Source organism: Heterodontus francisci, chromosome 46 (genome assembly GCF_036365525.1).
Source record: "Heterodontus francisci isolate sHetFra1 chromosome 46, sHetFra1.hap1, whole genome shotgun sequence".
Taxonomy (NCBI): Eukaryota; Metazoa; Chordata; class Chondrichthyes; order Heterodontiformes; family Heterodontidae; genus Heterodontus; species Heterodontus francisci.
The window spans coordinates 14,438,057-14,457,077 of NC_090416.1; the positions used below are offsets into that span (position 1 = coordinate 14,438,057).

The 19,021-nt window shown below is 43.8% G+C and overlaps 1 protein-coding gene across 4 annotated transcripts in view; it reads left to right on the plus strand.

Moving 5' to 3' along the window:
- Positions 1 to 19,021, plus strand: part of gabpb2b (GA binding protein transcription factor subunit beta 2b) — a 43,115-nt gene that overhangs the window by 16,240 nt on the left and 7,854 nt on the right. For 3 of the 4 annotated variants that reach the window (XM_068022513.1, XM_068022512.1, XM_068022514.1), the window contains exons 3-8: positions 944 to 1,111; positions 3,405 to 3,599; positions 6,721 to 6,862; positions 9,463 to 9,576; positions 14,875 to 15,051; positions 16,233 to 16,345. In XM_068022513.1, the coding sequence (XP_067878614.1) occupies positions 944 to 1,111; positions 3,405 to 3,599; positions 6,721 to 6,862; positions 9,463 to 9,576; positions 14,875 to 15,051; positions 16,233 to 16,345 (909 nt within the window). The remainder of the gene's footprint in view (positions 1 to 943; positions 1,112 to 3,404; positions 3,600 to 6,720; positions 6,863 to 9,462; positions 9,577 to 14,874; positions 15,052 to 16,232; positions 16,346 to 19,021) is intronic. The other variant, XM_068022515.1, reaches the window with a different exon arrangement.

A 19,021-nucleotide genomic window follows, 5' to 3' on the forward strand; every position in this document is an offset into this window, starting at 1 on the left:
ACTAAGTGTTAATCAGGCACATTTTCACACACAGGTAAAGGGGGAAAGAACTGGAGAGCAAGTAAACCAGGCATACCTCCTAGAGGGCATATATTAGGGTGGCAGAAGACTTTGTGTAGGTTGCCTGTCAAAGGGTGCAAAATAGGTGGGTAAGTAAAACTTCCAAAGATCTGGAAAGGTTGAGGGGCCCACAGTTGGCCTCGACACTCCTGGGGTAAGGAGGGGAAGATAATCCAACGGTTCCATTTCGGCTTTAAAATGCATACATGGACGTCAGAGTACCCTAGTCTAGTGTTTATGCTACTGGTTTAGCAACCCAGTGGTCATGAGTTCACATCCTAACGTGAATTCATTAAATCTGCTGATTTGTGGACTGGCATCAGCTAAAATGACCGTGAAAGCTGGCAGGTTGTTGTAAGGCCCCAGCTGGTTCAATGGCGTCCTGCAGGGAAGTGAACCTGCCCGGTCTGTTCAATATGTGACTCCAGTCCCACACTACATGCTTGACTCAATGCCTTTAGGACACATAGAGATGGGACATAAATGTGGTCTTGTCAGCATTGTTCAAATCCTAACCAGGGATACAGTTAGGTGAAGAGAGGGTCACGGTTTGCTGTGGTGCCCTCCATGGGTGATCAGCCAATTGATGGTGACTGGCTCGGTTTATGCATGATGAATGGATTAGTTGGATGGTGTAGTTGTGAACTGCTTCCCAACGAGAGCTGACAGCAGAAGGGAGAAAAGTGGTCCTTTTTTAAGCTTGGAGTTTCTCATGTAGCAAAGTATTCTCATCGATCCATTCTAATAACTACTGTTTGAACCTAAGAAATAGGAGCAGAAGTAGGCCATTTTGCATTGAGGCATATGCCACCAGATTGCACCATTTATTTTTAGGTGCCTCTCACTGTGACAGAATTTGATGTATCATTCTCCTTTTCCCCAGCTCGGCACATCTCCTCTTCATCTTGCAGCCCAGTATGGCCATTACTCCACAGCAGAAGTCCTCCTCAGAGCTGGAGTTAGCCGGGATGCCCGAACCAAAGTCGACAGGACACCGCTACATATGGCAGCAGCTGAGGGCCACGCAAACATAGTGGAACTGTTGATCAGGGTAATCTCTCGGTATAAATCTGTTCATCGAGAGCCCCATCCTTGCTTTTAAAAAAAAACGACTACAGTGTTCTTCAACTAAAATCCAAAGCTGTTGGCATTGCACGACAGGTCAGTCGGCATCCGGAAGATCCAATTGCTCCTCCGCAGCTCCTGATTCTCAGCATTAAGTTTTCTTTCCCAGATCCAAAGTGGATGATCTCACACTCCCCCCGCACATTGAACTCCATTTACTGAATATAATGGAGTCTTTGAAATGGAATCTAGCTTGGGTACGGCACTGTTTCAAACAAATGGATAGGTGAAGGGGTGGGGGGGGGTGCAGAGAATGGGATACAAAGTCAACACCAAAGCTGGAGGAAAATGGGCAGGTTGAAGTTTGGACAGAACCAGTTTCGTTCGATTGGGAAGTTTACGTAAGTATCCCAAAGGAAGGAAGGGCTAGAAGGTCAACAAGTGAAAGATAAGAGAACAGATATGCTAAAGATAGTCACAAGGAAGCAACATTGGGTTATACCCAGCAGTTTGGATTTTATCAAAGTACAGATGCATAAATCACTACAGGTAGTGACGCAGTTTCATAAGGCCAATAAAAGAAAGCAGACCAAGCTCTGGGGCTCATTTCTAGAGGGATGGATTTGTAAAGCAGAACAGTGATGTTAAATTTATGTAGAATTTTAGTTAGACCGCATTTGGATTTACTGTGAACAGTTTATTTCTCCATATAGTGAAAAAAGATTGAGGCACTGGAGTAGATGCAAAAAAAGATTTGCTAGAATCCTATCAGAACTGAAAGGTTAGGCCTATCAGGAAACATTGAATAGGTTGGGCCCTTTTCTCTTTATGTTAAAAAGACTGAGGAATGACTTAATTGAGGTTTTTAAAAACAGTGAAAGGGTGCAATAGGCTAGACATAGAGGAGATGTTTTCATTTATGGGAGAGACCAGAATTAGGGGCCATCAATATTAGATAGTCACTAATAAATCCAATAAGAAATTCAGGACAAACTTCTACCCAGAGAGTGATGAGAATGTGGAACATGCTACTACAGGGAGTAGCTGAGGCAAATAGAGATACATTTACAGGAAAACACGTGGGGGAAAAAAGGAATAGAAGGATATGTTGATGGAGTTAAATGAAGCAGGATAGGTGGAGGCTCATGTGGAGCATAAACGCCAGCATGGACCTTTTGGGCCGAATGGCCTGTTCCTGTGCTGTGAATACTATGTAATTTTGAAATGCAGAGAAGAGGCATAAAGGGAGATGATAAATATCTTATTGGTTAGATATGTGGAAAGGCAGGTGTGTCAGTTGACTTTGTACCCAATCCTGCCCCCTGCCAGTGTCTGAAACTGTGTGCAGCGAGGTTCCATTTGAAAGACGCCATTTGTTGGGTGAAGTTCCAGCATGGACTCGATGGGCCAAATGGCCTCCTTTTGTGCCGTAAATGACTCTGGCTCCGAGTATGTTGTTATAGGTGAGAGAGTCGGAGCTGGGGAGGAGCAAATGGATTTAGGTGTCCACGTGCACAAAACATGAAAAGCTAATGCATAAGTACAAAAGGTAATCAAAAAGGCTAATGAAAAGTTGCCTTTATCTCAAGGGGGTTGGAATTCAAAAGTGAGGAAGTGATATTTAAGTTGTACAGAGCCTTGGTCAGACACCATTTGAAGTACTGCGTTCAGTTTTGGGCACTGAATCTCAGGAAAAATTAATTGTTTGCAGCGCAGGTTCTCTATAATGATACCATGGCTTAAAGGATTGAGTTATGAGAACCGGTTCCATAAACTTGGTTTGTATTTCCCTTGAGTTTAGAAGGTTACGGGTGATCTAATTGAGGTGTTTAAAATTATAGAGATTTGATGACATAGATACAGAGAAACTATTTCCTCTGATGGGGGGAATCCAGAATAAGAGGGCATAATCTTAAAATTAGAGCCAGGCCTTTCAGGAGTGAAGTCAGGAAGCACTTTTTCCACACAAAAGATGGTGGAAATCTGGAGCACACTGCCTCAAAAGTCCGCGGATGCCGGGTGAATTAAAAAGACTGAGATGGATTTTTGTACAGTTAGGGTATTGAGAGATGTGGAACAAAGGCAGGTAAATGTAATTGAGATACAGATCATCCATGATCTAATTGAATGGCAGAAGAGGCTCAAGGGGCTGAATGACTTCCTTCTGTCCCTCTGTCACCCAGACATCACTCCAGTCTGTCTCAGAGATGTGTGTGTGAATGCAGGCAGTCTCATTGATTTGCCACTGTAAAAATGCTGCCTTTTTTCCCCCAACACAGAACAATGCAGATATAAATGCTAAGGACATGCTGAAGATGACTGCCCTGCACTGGGCAGTGGAACACGATCACCGGGAGGTGGTGGAGATTTTGTTAAAATATGCAGCAGATGTTCACGCTTTGAGCAAATTTGATAAAAACGCCTTTGACATCGCCCTTGACAAGCACAACCCTGAACTGGTGGCAATATTGCAGGTACATAGAGAGATGTTTTAATGGCCCAGTTTTCAGTATGGTCGTGAGCAATGTGTCGATGTGTTATTTAGGAAAGAGTTGTTCTAGTTTATTGGAAGAGTTTGGAGAGCAAGAAGGTGTGCAGCACCCCAGCAATGTAATTATTTGGTCAGAGCAGAGAAGAAGAACTTGCATTTTTGTAGTGCCTTTCACATCCTCAAGACGCTTGGGAGCGCTTCATAAGGTTTGGAGAGCATCCAAAACGGACTTAAACACCAGTCATTGCTGTGCAAGGGTAGCAGTTGGAGCAGTATAATAACCTTACTGCCCCTAGAAAATCAGCCACAGATTTTGTTTCTAATATGCTATCTAACTGAGCTAGGAAATGATATTGACTGAGGACAGCTTTGATACTCTCGTGGACAAGTTAACCTGGTCACACTCACTGATTAACATACTCAGGAAGAACGGATGAGGTACTTTAAGTAATGATGGGGGGAGCTGTTTCTGCCCACAGAGTATTCTATAAAGGGTCAGGTCCTACAGGAAAAAAGGGAAAAAACTGGGCAGAAAACTGGAGGGGAGATAAATGGCTACTTGAAATGTGAGTATAGTCTTCAATGGTGAATTCTTTATACTAGATATCATTCTAAACTTAATAACAAATTGCTCTTGGTGTTGCCCCTGGCCAGTTGGTGAACATGCTTTTACATATGTATTACACACCCAAGATGGTGACAGAGACTTCTGCAACTCATTCCACCTAGTGGACCAAGCCCACAACTAAATTGTGACAGGCAGTTGTTTACATACAAGATTTCTTTTTGAAGCTTTTTCATAGGCAGGCAGTGCCATTGTTAAATGTCGACTTAAAAGTGTGACCAGAAATTTTGACAACAGGAAGTTGGACAAGAAATGTGTGCATTTTCAAAATTTTTAATAGTATATTTGAGTGGGTGGAGCGAGGTGGGGGCAGGGTTTGTGGATTCTGGACAGTGCCCACTTTTTGTTCCACATCCTTTAATGTAGTGACTTCCCGCTGGATAAATAATTGAGATGTAACTTGCTGTAAGTTTATGCATTGGCTGTCGCAGTGCAACTTTGATTTATCAGCCATCCCATCATACACATTCTTGCTTATCCATCAGAACGCTGGCGGGAAACCAATCTGTCAGAATTCATTTAAAAGTAAACTTATTTCAAATGAATCTGGGAGGTTGCATTAGAAGGTTTAAGGGCTTTCCGTTATCCATCAGGAGCCTCTCCGCAGCACCAGCTAACTGAGATGTTACTCTAGTTCTCAGTAAGTGTATTTCCAAAATAACTCCAAGTGAATTCTGTGGCCTCGCATTTCTTCAGTTATTATAACTGTTGAGGTGCAATGTCTTAGCATCTGCAGCCCAGCTGTGCGCTCACTAACGTCACCATCCAGATTTCTGTGTCAAGCCAGTAACCTTCGGTAAGTCTATTAATAACCATATGGTTTTAATGAAATATTACCCTGAGAGTGCATTTCAACACTAAAGCATCTCAGAGTTCAGTTGTCTCAAATGATTCTACCTATCAAGAAAGATTGAACAGGCTTGGGTCTCTTTTCTCTAGAAAAGAGAAGACTGAGGGGCAACCTGATAGAGATCTTTAAGATTATGAAGGGCTTCGATCAGGTCGATGTAGAGAAGATGTTTCCACTTGGGGAGAATTAGGGGCCATAAATATAAGATAGTCACTAATAAATCCAACAGGGAATTCAGGAGAAACCTTTTTTACCCAGAGGGTGGTGAGAATGTGGAACTTGCTACCACATGGTGAGTTTGAAGTGAATAGCAGAAATGCATTTAAGGGGAAGCTAGATAAGCACGTGAGGGAGGAATAGAAGGATATGCTGATAGGGTTAGATGAGGAGGCTCGTGAAGCGTAAACCAGAATAGAGCAGTTGGGCCAAATGGACTGTTTCTGTGCTGTAAATACTATGTGATACTTTGTATTAGAAGCTTTGCTTTAGCTGTGGAGGAGGCTGTGCCAGCTGTCTATAGAGTAATCCAAAAAAAATTCCCCTCAATCTACTTTATTCTAAGGAAAGCTACACTCATCCCTGGAACCATTCTGGTAAATCTCCTCTGCACCCTCTCAAGGGCCCTCATATTCTCCCTAAAATGTGGTGACCAGAACTGGACGCAATACTCTAGTTGTGGCCTGACCAGAGCTTTACAAAGGTTCAGCATAACTTCTCTGCTTTTGTACTTAATAACTCTATTTATGAAGCACAAGATACCACGTGCTTTTCTAACTGTTTTCTCTATGTCCTGCCAGCTTCAAAGATCTATGCACGTGAGCCCTGTAGGTCCCTCTGTCCCTGCACACTCTTTAAAATTGTGCCATTAAACTTAAACCTTCTGTCAAAATGCATCACCTCACATTTCTCTGTATTAAACTCCATCTGCCACTTGTCTGCCCATGCTGTCAGCCTATCCTCCAGTCTGAAAAGCAGCCATTTACCATGACTTGCTATTTTCTGTCATTAAGCCGTTTTTTTTTTAATCCGAGCTACCACTCACCATGAGCCTTTCTTTTGTTAACCAGCCTTTTATGTGGTAGTTTGTCAGACACTTTAAAATCCATATAGACAACATCCATTTTATTCCCTTGATCAACCTTCTCTTACTTCATCAAAAAAAATTAATTAGATTAGTCAAGCGCGATCTGTGCTCGTCAAGGTGAAGGATGTTGGTCCCTAGAATGGATACTTCCCATGACAGTGTCCAGCATTTCCAGGAGCTAGGCATGTTACAGTACAGGGGAAAGCTATCTCTGATCTGGTATTGTGGAAGTTCTCAAATGTACCAAAGGAACTACTTCATTAGACCTACCCTATGATATGCTGTAACTCTAAATCTCAGAAGAGCATCCCCCACTGCATCAGTGTAAACTTCTTTTAAATTTCCCACGTTTCCTGGCCTCTGTGTGATTTGTCCGTGGGTTGCTGTTTTTGACATTGAAGCACCGCGCGCTGCAGCTTCGTAATGTGCTATTCGTTACCTGAATCCTGTATTTCTAGCATGTCATTCTGCAACCATGAAGGTATTAACCCTGTGAGCACTCAGCAGGGAACCCCTGTAAATGATTCACCTTGTGTCCTTTACAGGAAGCCATGCAGAATCAAGTGAACACGAATCCAGAGAGGACGAATTCGGTCGCTGTCGCCACACCACAGTTCATCATTGCACCTGCAGGGGTAATGAACCTAACGGGGCTGGTTTCTTCAGCGTCTACCAAAACAAGCTCAGGTGTGTATAGGACAAGTTGTGGGTTTTTCTCAAAAGGGCTAATAAAAGAAAGGTGCTGACACTAAGTTCTGTGCGGGGCAATCAGAGGTTATTAGCAGTGGGTGGACGGCTTTTGTAACCTTTTTCTTAATGATTATTACAACTTGGTGGCTCTGTTGTGTGATACTGAGTCTTAACAGTCCAGGATGTGCTGAGTTAACCAGTCTCAGCTTTGACAGTGGTAGTGGTACTTGGTGCTCCTTGCCAGGTTGAGAAATATCAGGGTTCCTGCTGGGGGCTAACCTCACCAACATCCTTCCTGTTCCACTCACCCCGTCCACTAATGCCCCCTTGGACTTTGCCAGTGGATCCATTCTCACCCCGTCTCTCTCTGCGTCTCTCTCTGCATTTGCCTCCAGATTGTCTGTTCATTTTCAAAAATTGGCCTTGCCATCTATGGCCTTATTGCATTGATATTCTGCCTTTGACTGAAACTCGTGCATGGCAACATTTTACCCAATACCAAAGCCAGTCCACCTGGTTATGCATTCTACCAGCTGACCCACTCAGATTGCCATGGCAGTTGTGCAGCCCTCATCACCGTCAAACTTGACCTCCCTGCTACTGAAAGGTTTGGCTGTGATGCTGTCCGACACTGTCAGTACATCAAATGACCATTCTTTGCATGTGAAGCTGCAGTGAGCATTGACAGACTTGCTGGAGTGCGATTGGGCAACAATGGCTGAGCCCAGTCCCACCCAAACACAGTGGCTTTCCAATACGAATCAGTCAGTGTTTTTATTTGAATTCTCATCCTTCCATTCTCACTGCCACAGATACTGCGCCAATTGGAACATCTTCATTGCTACCCAGGATGAGATCATCTAACTGGGCAGAGATGAAGGAGCCTGAGACCCTCCTGCTCTTACTCTGTACACCATTGTAATGTACCAGTGAGGGAGGGAAGGAGGAGTCTTGGTATGCCATAACCAAGTGGGCAGCAACGATTCCTTTAATTGGGAGTGTTTGCATTCTTGTCACTTGTGGCAATTATTTTTCTGTTTCCTAGAACATCATTGTAAAGACCTGAGAGTATTTATAGGATGAAAGAACAACATCTGCTTATTTATACTGATTCCAATCAAGGTGTTTTCCACTGAAAAATGGTCTTGATTTCCAAGGATTTTTGTTGTCCTGTGTAGTAGTGTTATTTGAGTCAGTATAAAATCGTGACCTGGTTATGAATTGTAATGGAGAATTTGTGAGTGTGTGTGAAAGTGTGTGTCCATGTTGGTGTTCGGAGAGATTTCAGAAAGCTCCCCCAATGGTTGAGGTCAAATCACTGTCTGTGAGCCACCTAAACCAGCAAGTTCTCAGAAATAAAAACAGAAAACGCTGGAAAATACTCAGCAGGTCAGGCAGCATCTGTGGAGAGAGAAAAACCGAGTTAACGTTTCAGTACTGGTCAGCGAACTTCAGGTGAGGTGGCCCTGGGTTAGGAAAGGGAAAATAAACCAGGGTTCAAGCCCTTTGCTGGTGTTGGTTATGTCTGCTGGATTATGGGAAATAACTGCACAATACAATACAGATTCCATGGATTTTTTTTTTTTGCTTATTATTTCACAAGGTTTTTTGGGGGGAGGGGAGAGAGTACACTTAGCAGTGCAGATAAATAACTTAGAGTGTCTTATTGTATCTCAAAGTGCTACTCACGATGGATTGCTTTTGGAGTACAGTGTTTCACATTAGGTAGATAGAAACTGTGCTAAAGCAACCCTCGATAGTTTCAAAACGGTATTGCCAGTGGAGGCAAAGTATACCAGTCAACTCTGTGTTGTGTAGGCTCCTGTTTTTAAAAAAAAACTTCTCCCACTCCCCTCCTTGTGAAGGGTGCCAACTCTTGCTGGCATAGGGTTTCAGGGGTGCCTCATCTAAGTAGCTATTCCTCGAATGGAAGCCTACATAGGTGTCATTGAACTACTTGGCCATGGGGGGCATCACAGCTTAACCTGACATACCGGTGTGGGCTTTGGGAGTGGGGTGTGGGGGTGGCAGGGGGGGGTGCGGGGGCAAGAGCAAGAGTGGGATAATGCACAGGGATCTAGAGTAATAATTTGGGCTGCATTTTTTAAAAAAACATAACTCCCATCCCTTGGCCTCGAGTTTTACAACCAATTATTCCGTCCCAACTGCTACTGTACGAGCTCAGTTCAGACCCAGGATTAAACCTGTAGCCTTCCATGGCTGTGTGGCTCAGTACCACGCTTGTTTAAAGAAAAATTATCCTGAAGAACATATGGATCCTGAAATACATCCGTTTCAGAATCTGGAAAGAAAGTCTGTCCCCAGAGTTGGAAATGACTGTCATTGAATAGTCATTAGTGACTTTTTAAAAATAATCTGTTTACCGTGATGTAATTTTGAAACACACGGCAAAAATCGACAGTCAAATGAGCCTGTCCAACGCCCTACCCTGTATTAGTAACGCAGCATTGTGTACGCGTCACGCATTGTTAAAATGCGTACCTGCCTTTTTTTGATCCAAATTTCCTTGATTTCCATCCTTGGATGCTCGCGTCTATTTCTTTGGTGCTGAGTCTAACCCCTCGTTGCCTCTGCAGGTGAATCTGGTGTATCCACAGTGCAGTTTTGTAACTCCACAACCTCAGTACTGACTACGTTGGCTGCTTTAGCTGAAGCCTCAGGGCCACTATCAAATTCACCCAGAACTGCAGGTAATTTCCACAAACATATCGTAAAGTGTGCCGACTTCAAGACTCCCCTTTTTTATATATATATATATATTTAGCATAAATCTTATCTGCCCCAGCTGAGCTTCCTTAATGGGTGGAAGTGCTTAGGTCAAATGTAGATGTGGCATTGGTAGAATTAAAGTGTAGAATGAGCGCCTCTTCTGCATTTAAAATAAAAATGTACACAGAAGCAACTACTGTATTAACAATCTGGAACTAGTGCCACTGGAGGCGCCTAAATGCTCATGCTACAAATTGCAAAATTCAGAGAGTTTGATAGTTCAGACATCGCTTTTCTGGATTTGCAAGAAATCCACTCAGTTTTCACTCTCTTGCTGTGTTGTTTTATTTTTGCTCAGGTGGTCAGTGCTGATGACCCACTTGGGTGGCTGGCTTGAGATGTGATACTGAGACCAAAGGACTGGATGTATTTGACCTGCAGTTGAAGGCGTGTGGTTGTGACGGGACCCCAGGAGGGGGAGTTCAGCAGCCACCACTGCTTTGTGTTAATATAGTTCTTTCACAGCAGGGAGGGGCAATGATTTCCTCTCTGCACTATGCCAAAAAAAATTATAGATCTGTTATTAAAAACCATAAAGGCCATCTTGAAGCTGAGTAAGTAACATTGTAGGAGAAATTTCCACAACCTTTTTAGCTTTGTTTTTCTTAGTCCTTAAGCTAATATTCCAGTAATAAAGTTACTCTTGATGTTTGAGTAGATGTTATTACTGTAGTATTGGTCTTTATTTTATCCTTGCAGTGCGTGAGCATAAGGGCAAGCAAAGCTGATTAGCCCAGAAAGATGAAAGTTTCCCTGACCCTGCTGGCAGTCTAAGGGTTAATGAGGTAACTCTCCACTTCAGAATTTAAGTGCACTTTGAAGTTTTTTTTTTAATGTTGCTGCTTGAAGAAACTTTTACCCATTGCGAGTGCTTTACCGATGCTTTTAAGCTCACACTTCTATTGAACATGGTTGATTAGTCCCTCAGTTGCCCAGTCAACACTGACATTGACTGGTGCAGACCCCGGGTTCAGTTCACAGTTGCGCACTGTCCTGCTCGTCTCTGGAGTGGAATTTTGAGCTGTTGCAATTGGCCGTTGCAGCCTTGGGTTAGGATGGGGAACGTCTGCCGTGGGGGTGCCCGCCCTGCTGGAAAATGCACACGTGTCATCAGGTGAGGACAGGATCACTATTGTTGCTCCTGAGTGCCAAGGTTAACATGCAGATGATGGCCTTGTGGGTGAGGTACTGGAGGGAGCCATATATATATATATATATATAGGAATAGAGAACTGCATCCCTGGTTGCTGATGTGACTTTCCGCTTTTGTCCAGAACAGTTGCAAAGTTATGTTAATTTATCGAACACGTCTTCCTGCAGAATTTGGAAAGAAAAATACAACCACAACTTTCAGATACTCATGGGATAGCACAAGGCATTTACCAATGTAGTTTTATTGTGACTCTCAGTCTATGTTAATAATAAATACTCTGAATTCCCTTTGTTAAACCCGAGGTAGTGATGTAGTACTGCAATTGACTTCAGTGCCCCTGTTTTGTGGGCAAGGGGCACTGAAGCTAAGGTCCCAGCCCCTGGTCACTATCCAGTGGTCCAGTCTTGGTAAAATGCATGTGTGTTGGTTTTGGATGAGGATGTTGTCGTGCTTGACTGTGATTTCCAACCCCCACATGGTCAAATAGTCGAGCCTAGTTCTGTTCATACCCGATACCCATATGCGTGCTGCCTCCAGCAGGGGTCACAGGCCTCCAACTGGTAGCAGGCACCCTGGGACCCCTGTCCTCTTGGCCCAGGGGGTTCTGAGGCTAATTATAACTTTGCAGTTGCTGTTCAGGCTGAACTCTGCACAAAATGGACTTCAAACCTTCATTTCACTACTAGATCAACACAAAAGGAGCTTGCCAAGGACCTTCTTCCTCCAGCCTCCATCTTTTCACAATGAGTTTATTCAGAACGCTCTATGAATGATACTAGGGGCTAAAAGGGTTAAATTATGAGGGCAAAATAGACTTGTATTCCCTCAAGTATAGAAGATTAAAGGGTGATCTAATCGAGGGGTTTAAGATCATTAAAGGATTTGATCGGGTCGATAGAGAGAGACTGTTTCCTCTGGTGGGGGGAGTCCAGAGCAAGAGGACAGAACCTTAAAATTCGAGCCAGGCCGTTCAGGGGTGATGTCAGTAAGCACTTCTTCACACAAAGGGGAGTGGAAATCTGGAACTCTCTCCCTCAAAAAAAAAAAGCTGTTGAGGCTGGGGACTCAATTGATAATTTCCAAACTGAAATTTTTTGTGGGTAAGATATTTAGGATTACCAGCCCAAGATGAATTTAAGATACAGATCAGTCATGATGTAACTGAATGGCAGTACATGCTTTTGAGGGGCTGAATGGCCTCCTCCTATTCCTGTGTTTCTCTGATGGGATGATATAATTTGGAGAATAAAACCAGATAATTCCCTTTTGCTCCTTTCTATTTACAGTCGCTGAAGTTTGTGTGGGTTGATGTGGTAAAGACATTGCACTGAAGTAGTAATTATGTTTGTGACTATCAGAGATGCCATTTTAATACTGGATTCCACCCCCCACCCCCATCTTTTCCAAACACCTCAACCAACAACATGATTTTGTCCGTATCCTTCACAGCTGCTTGCCTGGAGTCTGTCCGTGAGCTGCTCCTTTTACGCTTGTGACGGTATTTATTAATTTTAAGAGTACATTGGAGACATCTAGTGGCATTGGAGAGTACAGCTTCTAACCTTTTTTCAATCGGGAAGTAAAATACAACCACAACTTTCAGATACTCACAGGATAGCACAGGGCTATTTTGTGGGTAAGATATTTAGGGTTAGCAGTCCAAGATGAATTTAAGATACATCTTTGCCCAGGATTGGAAGTTTCTGTTTGTAGTATTACTGGATGTAGTTTATGAAAATGGGATCGCCTGTGTGTGCAGTTTTTGTTTTTAAGGCAGCAATCGGGGATTACTTTTCCAGTGGGCTACTCCCAGAGCTAGGTTGGTCTTCCTGGTTTTACTTGCACTTGATAAATTAGGATTTGTGTGGAATTTTGCCCTTTTCTTCTTGGACTGTTCTGTGCAGTATTTCCTCAGGCTGCTGTTAATTCAGCTGTTAATTCCAGGTCATTTCATTGTCCATCCCTGGCCGCCAGTGTGCTGCAACTGATAGAAATTCCACGGGGGGTGAGGTTGAAGTCACAAACCCACTTTGTATGACACAATGTATTGGCCCCTCAAGCCCTGTGCCAACCTCAAAACAAACAGCATCTGCTTAAATCTTTAGCAGCATATACCCCCCCCCTCCTCATGTGCCCCATCATCTGAGGAGTGCTGGCAATCTTCTGGTGTCGCTGTTGTGTAACACCCCGGGCTTTATTTTCACTGTGAAAGTTGCACAAGAGGGTGGAAATAGTGCGTTAGAATGAGGCACCAAGCACCGTTCACTCTCTCAATTTTAGAGGGAGACTGGCAGGCAAGTACTCTGATTATAAAGTCTCGCACTCCCAACATCTTCATTTTCTCTCCTTTTCAAAACTTATAATCATAGGAACAGGAGGAGGACATCCATACCCTCAAGCTTGTTCTGGCCGATAGATGACCTAAGTCCACATTCCCGCAATTGTCCCATATCCCTAGAATTATTGTTATCCAAATGTATTATCAATCTCCGATTTTAAAATTAACAATTGATCCAGCATCAATTGCCATTTGGAGACTAGAGTTCCAAACTTCTATCATCCTTTGTGTGTCGAAGTGTCTCCTAATTTCACTCCTGAAAGGTCTGGCTCTAACTGTGCCCCCGAGTTCTAGACGCCCTAACTAGCGGAAATAGTTTCTTGCAATCTAGCCTAACTGTTCCCTTTAATATCTTGAAAACCTTGATCAAATTATCCCTTAACCTTCTAAGTTGCAGGGAATACAACCCTTGTGTGTAGTAATAAAAGCAAAATACTGCAGATGCTGGAAATCTGAAATAAAAACAAGAAATGCTGGAAATACTCAGCAAATCTGGCAGCATCTCCACAGATGCTGCCAGACCTTGTGTATGTAATCTCTCTTTGTAATTTAACCAGTGGAGTCCAGGTATCATTCTGGTAAATTTACACTGCACTCCCTCCAAGGCCAATATATCCTTAAGGTGTGGTGCCCTGAACTGCTCACAGTATTCCAAGTGTGGTCCAACCAGGGCTTTGTATAACTGTAGCATAACTTCTACTCCCTTGTATTCTAGTCTATTCTAGTGAATAGAGTAATCAAGATGAGGAATCTGAGAAATGTTCACATCACGTTAGGGTTATGGCCGTAAGAATAGAAGAAAAAGGGGCTGGAGTAGGCCATATGCCCTCAAGCCTACTCCAGCATTTTGTAAGATCATGGCTATCTTTTACATCAACTCCACCTTCCCACCTGATCCCTAAAACCTTAGATTTTTGGACACTAAGAGAATCAATCAATCTCTGTCTTGGACATGTTCAATGACTGAGCATCCAGAGCTCTCTGGGGTAGAGAATTCCAAAGATTGACAGCCTTCTGAGTGAAGAAATTTCTCCTCATTTCAGTCCTAAATGGTCAACCCCTTATTCTGAGGACTTGACCACCTAGTTCTAGACTCTCCAGCCAAGGAAAACATCCTCTCAGTATCTGCCCTGTCAAGCTATCTCAGAATTTTATTTGTTTCAATGAAATCACCTCTCCTCCTTCTAAACATGAGATTATAGGCCCATTCTACTCCATCTCTCCTCATAGGACACCCCTCTCATCCCAGAAATCAATCTAGTGAATCATTCTTGGGTCAGTTGAGATAAGTTTTTGGTAATCTATTCACACTTTTCCTCTGTTGTCCTGGTGTTTACTTTTAATTTGAGGAAAGCATCCCATGGCGCCAGTGTGACCCTTTTCATTCTCTTTTTGTCCTAAAAGCAGAATGTTGGAAATAGCCAACAGTACCTAAATGAGAATTGGGTTAAGGATTCAGCTGGAACCCTTTCATCCAGGCGTTGCTTCTCGTTCAGATCCTGACCGACCATCTCCAGCAGTCTCTGCTTTTAATTCTGGTTTCCAGTGTTATTCCTTTTCCAATTTATAATGTGCTTTGCCATCTTGTGTCTTGTGGAAGAGAGGAGCCTTCAATCCTCTCTGGTAAACGGACAGTGCGCGACAGTGCTGCATTCCCCAAGATTGTGCTTTTACATGTCTGGCTCTTTTCCGAGTGAACTCTTTAACTTTTTGTTTTCCCCAATTTAGGTGCAACAGAGGAAGTGGTAACTGCGGATTCGGTCGATTCAGCAATTCAACAGGTTGTAGGGAGTGGAGGTCAGAGGGTCATCACCATAGTGACAGATGGCGTACAGCTGGGTAACCTTCCAGCGGGCATTAACACTTGCCAGCCATTCATTGTGACTATGCAAGATGGGCAACAAGGTATCTCTCCTCGAGCAAGGAACCATTGTGGTCCAGAATTGAGTTTCATTGGGTATCTGGAGGTGTTGAAAAACTTGAAATGGACTTATTCTCCTCCCGTCTGCTCTTCTCATTTCACTCCCCTTTCCCCACTTCTCTCCCTCCCTTCTGAAGGCATCAGCTCTGTTGGTGGAGGACACCAGATTTCCACATGTGCTCTTTACAGGAAGAGTCATTGGATCGTAATCAAGAAAGTAGATCCCGGATTTCTTTCCCCCCACCCCCAGACCCAGCCCCTTTCTCGTCCTTTTCTGGAGAACTGAGGACTGTCTGGATGTACGTGCGTGATAGTTCACGGAGAGAGCCCAACACTCAGTAAAATTTATGCACTGCCTATCCAGTCCTGTGAGTCAGGTTAATGGAAATCTAAAGGCTGAAAATGTGCCCCATTTCAAAGTCAAATTGCCTTGTGCATATTCACCTGGTTCTGATGGAAGTCTCACAGACCTGAAACGTTTACTCTGTTTTTCTCTCCACAGATGTTGCCTGACCTGCTAAGTATTTCCAGCATTTTTTGTTTTCGTTTCACATTTCCAGCATCCGCAGTACTTTGCTTTTGTGTTCACCTCATGTCTGTTTTACATAGGAGAGACAGCTAGTGTGTACACGTCACAGTCCTGTTTCCCTTTTTTAGCAAGCTGTGGATTGCAGCCTTACCATCAGAGAGGATGAAATAAATTTGAATTTTCCTGTGTTAGGGCGGTGGGGGTGGGGTCACTTTAGTAGGCCCCAGCATCCCTGCACTAGGGAAGGGGAACGTTCATCATGAGACCTTCTTGAATGAGCCTGGCTGGAAAATTCACATGTTTACACATCAGGTGGGGGAGGTTGGGGGTGGTTTAAGCTCAGCTGCGATGCCTCTACAGTTAGATAGTTCGTCAGCGCTCACTATCAGAGCTCAAGCAGAAAGAATAAATATTCGGGTGCGGTACCCGTGCATTTTGAGCCCCAGCACAGTTTTCAGAAGAGGAGGGTGAAAATCGTGGGGCAAATGCTGTTAATGACCATAGTGAGAAAAATGTTCAGATGCAGCACAGGCTAAACAACAAGACAGAATACGGGTGCTGTCTACTTGTCAAAAGAGTTTTAGTTCTACTCGCAGAGACAGTATTACTCACCGGAATCCTATTCTTTTCCTTCAGTTCTGACAGTCCCAACCACCCATGTTGAAGAAGAGACCATCATCACGGAAGAAATGCCAACAAAGAAACAGTGTCTGGAGGAAGTCCTTAACCACTCGGAACCAATAGAGAAGGTATATTGGCGTGCGCTCCGTCTGCTCTTTAAAGACAAAAAAGCCTTTTGATGTCCCTTTGCGCAACCTATTTGTCACCTTATCAAATGCAAGTGAAACATTAAGCCCTTGAGGTTGAAAAGTGCAGAAATGATCAGAGGTTATATTGTAGGACCTGCAAAATAAACTAAAACCATGGTTCTGTTTCCTAAAAGTAGCGGCAGGGTTAATAAGGTCATTTTTTTAAAACAAAAAAGCAAAGCACTGCAGTTCACTTCTAGAATTGAAAAACCAGAGAGGTTTATGTTAAATTTGTACCGACCCTTGGTTTGACCACACTTGGAGTTAGTGTGCACAGGTCTGGCCTCCACATTATTAAAAAAAAATATATAACATCAAATAAAAAGGATAAAAAGGCACTGGGGATGGTGCAAATAGATACCAGAACTGTGAAGTTATACTTGTCACAAAAGATTGAACAGGCTGGAGTTCTTGTCTCTAGAAAAGTCAAGTCTGAGGGGTGACCTGATAGAGGTTGTTAAAATTACCAAAAGGTTTGATAGGGTAGATGTTGAGAAGATGTTTTCAGTTGTGTGGGGTGGAGTGTAAAAGCCTGCTACCCGACCCAAACCCAGCGACGTGTCGGATTCAGGTCGGGTCGGGCCCCTCTTCCGGGTCCAGCTTTCAGGCTCGGGTCAGGTCGGGCCGAGTCCGGGTCGCGCTCAGGTCAGGCCGGGCCGGGCACACACGCTAAGTGCTCTGCCAGTAAGTATTAAAAATAAAAAACTTACCTGAGCTGGGAGTCTGGGACAAAACTGAGTCTGCGCAGTGAGCAAGTGACATCATCACGCATGCGCTGCAGCTTTGTGGAGCTTACCAGTCGGAAGGTAAGTAAACAGATGGTCGGCTCGGGGCGAAATTGGAGGGGGTCGAGGTCGGGTTCTTTTTCCCAACCTGAGCAGGCCTTTAGTGGAGTGATTGTGCGGGGTGGGGTGTGGCGAGGGGCAAGACCAGAATTATTGGCCATAAATATAAATAGTCACTAATAAACCCAATCAGGAATTCAGGAGAAACTTCTTTACCCAGAGAGTGGTGAGAATGTGGAACTTGCTTCAACCACTCCCTGTGGTAGCAATTAGCAGAGACGCATTTAAGAGGAAGCTGGCTAAACATGAGGGAGAAAGGAATAGAACGATACATTGACGGAGTGAGATGAAGAGTGGGTGGGAGAAGGCTCGTGTGGAGCAGAAACACTGGCATGGAGCAGCTATGTAATTCCATGCAACCAGAAATAGGAGTTTTTAACTAACTCTCTAAGGGCCTCTGGTCATTACACAGTAGAACTGTCTTGCTACATTGCAGTGCCAGCTGGACCCTTGTGACATGCATGTCTGAGGCTGAGTTTCCTGAATAAAATCTCATCAGTTGCTGTCGAGGTATATCCATAGGAAAATCTACCACAGGCGACATGATTGTTGTCTGTGGCCCTTTCACTTGTCAACAGACACATTATGTTGCACGAAAGAGTAAATGTGTTGGGGGGGGTGGCGGTAACAAGTGAGTAATAATGCACAATGATAATTCAGTACCTTTTTCTCCAAGCAGAACAGTTGTTTGTGATGCTCCTATAATGCACTACAAAATGGTCATGAGATCTATGGCCCTCTCTCCCTCGTGCCCCTCTCCCTAGTCTCCCTCTTTCACATTAAATATTAGACTGCGAGTACAGTTCAGCAGGGTGCTGTGAGTGCAGTAGGTTTTAAGTAAGCACTGACATAGGGAATTCAGAGTATAATTGTTTGTCAGTTGGGAAACTTTGCTTGCCAGTTTCAGGCTTCAGTTGAGATATATCCAGCATTTGGTTTTTGCCTCTACATAAACAACAAGTTCTACTTGTATTAGCCATGCTGTTTTTATCTATGTTGTAAGAAGATGCTTTTTTCTTTATTAAGAATGGTGCTATTTTGAGCTGCATTCAAAAATACTTTTAGCAAAATAAATAACAGACACATACTCCTGTCTCAGAAAAAATAGACTTGTGAAGGGAGTTTTACCCACAATTTTAAAGTTTAGTTGGCAGTCCTGGCAAAGGGAGGTGGCGAATGCTGTTCATCAATCAGTTATACGATGATTAAAGCAAAATATTACGGATGCTGGAAATCTGACATCCAAAGCAGCAGATGCTGGAAAACGCTCAGCAGGTCAAGCAGCATCTGTGCAGAGAGGATGAGTGAACCAAAGAGTTAACGCTTCACTTATAAAATCCCATGGTGGGTCCCAGTCGCACTTTTTAAAAAAATTCACCCATGAGGTTAATTCATTCGTTCATTTGTGGGTGTCGCTATTGAGGCCTGCATTTATTGCCCATCCCTAAGGGCCCTTGAGAGGGTGATGGTGCGCTGCTGCCTTGAACCGCTGCAGTCCATGTGCTGTAGATGCACCCACAGTTAGGGAGGGAGTTCCAGGATTTTCACCCAGTGACAGTGAAGGAATGCCTGATATATTTCCAAATCAGGATGCTGTTTGACTTGGAGGGGAACTTGCAGGTGGTGGTGTTCCCATTCGTCTGCTGCTCTTGTCCTTCTAGGTGGTAGAGGTCGCGAGTTTGGAAGGTTCTGTCAAAGGAGGCTTGGTAAATTGCTGCAGTGCATCTTGTAGTTGGCGCACACTGCTGCAACTGTGTGCCGGTGGTGGAGG